The sequence below is a fragment of the Chaetura pelagica genome, unplaced genomic scaffold (assembly GCF_000747805.2).
Source record: "Chaetura pelagica isolate M959 unplaced genomic scaffold, ChaPel_1.0 scaffold295, whole genome shotgun sequence".
In the NCBI taxonomy this organism is placed as follows: Eukaryota; Metazoa; Chordata; class Aves; order Apodiformes; family Apodidae; genus Chaetura; species Chaetura pelagica.
This window is the reverse complement of record NW_009953181.1, coordinates 4,814-9,381: the sequence shown is the minus strand read 5'-3', so window position 1 is coordinate 9,381 and position 4,568 is coordinate 4,814. Positions and strand designations below refer to the sequence as shown.

The 4,568-nt window shown below is 54.6% G+C and overlaps 3 protein-coding genes across 3 annotated transcripts in view; all 3 read right to left on the bottom strand.

Moving 5' to 3' along the window:
- Positions 1-1,790: 1,790 nt before the first annotated feature.
- GNB2L1 (guanine nucleotide binding protein (G protein), beta polypeptide 2-like 1) overlaps positions 1,791-4,568 on the bottom strand; it is a gene marked incomplete at its 5' end in the record, with an annotated part of 7,016 nt that continues 4,238 nt past the window's right edge. Inside the window, 2 exons of the mRNA XM_009997315.1 lie at positions 1,791-1,856; positions 4,062-4,172. Coding sequence (XP_009995617.1) covers positions 1,791-1,856; positions 4,062-4,172 — 177 coding nt within the window. The remainder of the gene's footprint in view (positions 1,857-4,061; positions 4,173-4,568) is intronic.
- Positions 1,950-2,048, bottom strand: LOC104388449 (serine/threonine-protein kinase pakG-like; the record flags this gene model as incomplete). Its single annotated transcript, XM_009997314.1, has 1 exon — positions 1,950-2,048. A coding segment is annotated over one exon (99 nt), but the record flags the coding sequence as incomplete, so codon positions are not given.
- Positions 2,050-2,465, bottom strand: LOC104388448 (proline-rich receptor-like protein kinase PERK2; the record flags this gene model as incomplete). Its single annotated transcript, XM_009997313.1, has 2 exons — positions 2,050-2,088; positions 2,154-2,465. Coding segments are annotated over 2 exons (351 nt in total), but the record flags the coding sequence as incomplete, so codon positions are not given.

The window sequence follows — 4,568 nt, the reverse complement described above, 5'->3', positions numbered from 1 at the left end:
GTGATTAATTAATGAATGGGGTGGTGTTAATGGTGTGATGTTGATGTTGGGGTTGGTGGGGTCTCCAAGTCCCTCGTTGAGCAGGAGGTTGGAGAACATGAACCTCCAAGAGCCTCATGACCCAGAAGGTTGGAGATCAAGTTCCAGGTTCTTGACCCAAAAGGTTGAGGAACATCAACCTCCAAGTCCTTGGTTGACCCAGAAGATCAACCTCCAAGTCCTTCATGGACCCAGAAGGTTGGAGATCAATCTCCAAGACCCTCCTTCTCCAGGAGGTTGGAGAAGATCAATCCCTCATGACCCAGAAGGTTGGAGATCAACCTCTCAAGTCTTTCCTTGACTTGAGGAACGTCAACCTCCAAGAAGGTTGACCCAGAAGATCAACCTCCAAGTCCTTCATGGACCCAGAAGGTTGGAGATCAATCTCCAAGACCCTCCTTATCCAGGAGGTTGGAGAAGATCAATCTGCAATCCCTCATGACCCAGAAGGTTGGAGAAGATCCACCTCAAAATGCTTCATGGGCCCAGAAGGTTAGAGAAGATCGACCTCCAAGTCCTTGACCCAAAAGGTTGAGGAACATCAACCTCCAAGTCCTTTGTTGACCCAGAAGATCAACCTCCAAGTCCTTCATGGACCCAGAAGGTTAAAGATCAATCCCTCGTGGCCCAGAAGGTTGGAGATCAAGCTCCAAGTCCTTCCTTGACCCAGAAGGTTGAGGAACTTCAACCTCCAAGTCCTTTGTTGACCCAGATCAACCTCCAAGTCCATCATGGACCCAGAATGTTGGAGAACATCAATCCCTCATGACCCAGAAGGTTGGAGAAGATCAAGCTCCAAGTCCTTCCTTGACCCAGAAGGTTGAGGAACATCAACCTCCAAGTCCATCATGGACCCAGAAGATCAACCTCTCAAGTCTTTCCTTGACCCAAAAGGTTGAGGAACATCAACCTCCAAGTCCTTCCTTGACCCAGAAGGTTAAAGATCAATCCCTCATGACCCAGAAGGTTGGAGATTGACCTCTCAAGTCTTTCCTTGACCCAGAATGTTGAGGAACATCAACCTCCAAGTCCTTTGTTGACCCAGAAGGTTGGAGAAGATCGACCCCCCCAAGACCCTCCTTATCCAGGAGGCTGGAGAAGATCAATCCCTCATGACCCAGAAGGTTGAAGATCAATCTCTCAAGTCTTTCCTTGACCCAAAAGGTTGAGGAACATCAACCTCAAAGTCCTTTGTTGACCCAGAAGATCAAACTCCCAAGTCCTTCACGGACCCAGAAGGTTGGAGAAGATCAACCTCCAAGTCCTTGACCCAAAAGGTTGAGGAACATCAACCTCTCAAGTCTTTCCTTGACCCAAAAGGTTGAGGAACATCAACCTCCAAGTCCTTCCTTGACCCAGAAGACCAACCTCCAAGTCCTTCATGGACCCAGAAGGTTGGAGAACATCAACTTTTGAGTCCCTCATGACCCAGAACATCCTCCCAAGTCCCTCCTCCTGATCCACAACGACCTCCCCCCCCCATTCTCCTCCATGCTGAGTCTCTCCTGGTTGTCCCTGTCCCACCACGAAGGTGTGAGAACAACCTCAGGTGGGACACAAACCCCTCCCACACCCTCCAGAGACCTTGAGTTTGATCTTCACCTGCATCCAAGCTGGAGGAAACTCCCAAGCCCAGAAGTTCCATAGACCTGGGGATGCCCCAGGGATGGACACGAGTTCCATAAAACTCTTTTATTGATGGGGTTTTTTGGTACATGGAAAAAGTTTGGTGGCTTCTCCTTGTTGGGTCTTCAACGGGTGCCAATGGTCACCTGCCACACCCTGACCAGGTTGTCCGTGTACCCCGCGAACAGGGTCTGTGGGAAGAGGTGGAGATGGGGTTGGAGATGAGGTGGGAAGGGGTGGAGGTGGTGGGAAGGGGTGGAGATGGGGTTGGAGATGGTAGAGGTGGAGATGAGGTGGGAAGAGGTGGAGGTGGTGGGAAGGGGTGGAGATGGGGTTGGAGATGGGGTTGGAGATGGTAGAGGTGGAGATGAGGTGGGAAGAGGGGGAGATGGTGGGAAGAGGGGGAGATGGTGGGAAGAGGGGGAGATGGTGGGAAGAGGGGGAGATGGAAGGGTTGGAGATGGAAGGGTTGGAGATGGAAGGGTTGGAGATGGAAGGGTTGGAGATGGAAGGGTTGGAGATGGAAGGGTTGGAGATGGAAGGGTTGGAGATGGAAGGGTTGGAGATGGAAGGGTTGGAGATGGAAGGGTTGGAGATGGAAGGGTTGGAGATGGAAGGGTTGGAGATGAGGTAAGAAGAGGAGGAGATGGGGTTGGAGATGAGGTGGGAAGAGGGAGATGCAAGGGTTGGAGATGGTAGAGATGGAGATGAGGTGGGAAGAGGTGGAGATGGAAGTGAAGATGGTTGGAAGAAGTGGAAATGGAAGAGGTGAAGATGGTTGGAAGAGGAGGAGATGGGGTTGGAGATGGGGTGGGAAGAGGTGGAGATGGAAGGGTTGGAGATGATGGGAAGGGGTGGAGATGGAGGGAAGGGGTGGAGATGGAAGAGGAGATGGTGGGAGGAGGAGATGAGGTTGGAGATGGGGTGGGAAGAGGGAGATGGAAGAAGTGGAAATGGTTGGAAGAGGAGATGGTGGGAAGAGGTGGAGATGGAAGGGTTGGAGAGGTGGAGAGGGAGGGGGTGGGATGGAAGGGGGGGAAGAGGAGGAGATGAGGGGGGAAGAGGGGGAGATGGAAGGGTTGGGATGGAAGGGTGGGAAGAGGGGGAGATGGAAGAGGGGAAGATGGTGGGAAGAGGTGGAGATGGGGGTGGAGATGGTAGAGATGGAGATGAGGTAAGAAGAGGTGGAGATGGGGTTGGAGATGAGGTGGGAAGGGGTGGAGATGGTGGGAAGAGGGAGATGGGGTGGGAAGAGTGGAGATGGGAAGGGTTGGAGATGATGGGAAGGGGTGGAGATGGAGGGAAGAGGTGGAGATGGTGGGAAGGGGTGGAGATGGAAGAGGAGATGGTGGGAGGAGGAGATGAGGTTGGAGATGGGGTGGGAAGAGGGAGATGGAAGAAGTGGAAATGGTTGGAAGAGGTGGAGATGGAAGGGTGGGAAGAGGTGGAGATGGAAGAAGTGGAAATGGTTGAAAGAGGTGGAGATGGAAGGGTGGGAAGAGGTGGAGATGGTGGGAAGAGGGGGAGGTGGTGTGAAGAGGGGGAGGTGGGGTTGGAGATGGGGTGGGAAGAGGTGGAGATGGAAGAGGGGGAAATGGGGTGGGAAGAGGTGGAGAAACCACCCGGTGGGACCTCAGGGGAAGGGGCCTCAGGGGTCCCAAAGCACCAGCAGAGCTGGGTGTTGGGGGAGGTGGAGGGAGGAGAAGACCTTGGAGGGGTTGGGAAGGACCTTGGGTTGGGAAGGACCTTGGAGGGGTTGGGAAGAGGCCTCCAAGGTTGGGAAGGACCTTGGAGGGGTTGGGAAGGTCCTTGAAGGGTTGGCAAGGACCTGGGAGGGGTTGGGAAGGACCTTGGAGGATTGGGAAGAGGCCCCTAAGGTTGGGAAGGTCCTTGGAGAGGTTGGGAAGGTCCTTGGAGGGGTTGTGAAGGACCTTGGAGGGGTTGGGAAGGACTTTGGAGGGCTTGGGAAGGACCTTGGAGGGGTTGGGAAGGACCTTGGAGGGGTTGGGAAGGACCTTGGAGGGGTTGGGAAGAGGCCTCCAAGGTTGGGAAGGACCTTGGAGGGGTTGGGAAGGTCCTTGAAGGGTTGGCAAGGACCTGGGAGGGGTTGGGAAGGACCTTGGAGGATTGGGAAGAGGCCCCTAAGGTTGGGAAGGTCCTTGGAGAGGTTGGGAAGGTCCTTGGAGGGGTTGTGAAGGACCTTGGAGGGGTTGGGAAGGACTTTGGAGGGGTTGGGAAGAGGCCCCCAAGGTTGGGAAGGACCCAAGGGACTTGTTGGCTTTGCTGGCAGAGGTGGCTCCAGGAAGGGACAGGGGTGACTTCCTGGTCCCCTTCTGCTCCAAGAAGCTTCCCAAGGGCTGGAATGGGTGGGATGGGGACGTGGGGTTGGGTCTCACCTGCCCATCAGCAGACCAGGCCAAGGAGGTGCACTGGGGAGGTTCAGCTTTGCTGCTGGTGCTGATCACCTCCTGCTTCAGCTCGTCCACGATGATCTTCCCTTCCAGGTCCTGCAGAAGAGAAGAACCTTGAGAAGGAACCTTGGGGAGGAACCTTGGGGAGGAACCTTAGGGAGGAACCATGAGAAGGAATCCTGGGGAGGAACCTTGGGGAGGAACTTTGAGGAGGAACCTTGAGAAGGAACCTGGGGGAGGAACCTTGAGAAGGAACCTTGGGGAGGAACCTGGGGGAGGAACCTTGGGGAGGAACCTGGGGGAGGAACCTTGAGAAGGAACCTTGAGAGGGAACCTTGAGGAGGAACTTTGAGGAGGAACCTTGAGGAGGAACCTTGAGGAGGAACCTTGAGGAGGAACCTTGAGGAGGAACCTTGAGGAGGAACCTTGAGGAGGAACCTTGAGGAGGAACCTTGAGGAGGAACCTTGAGGAGGAACCTTGAGGAGGAACCT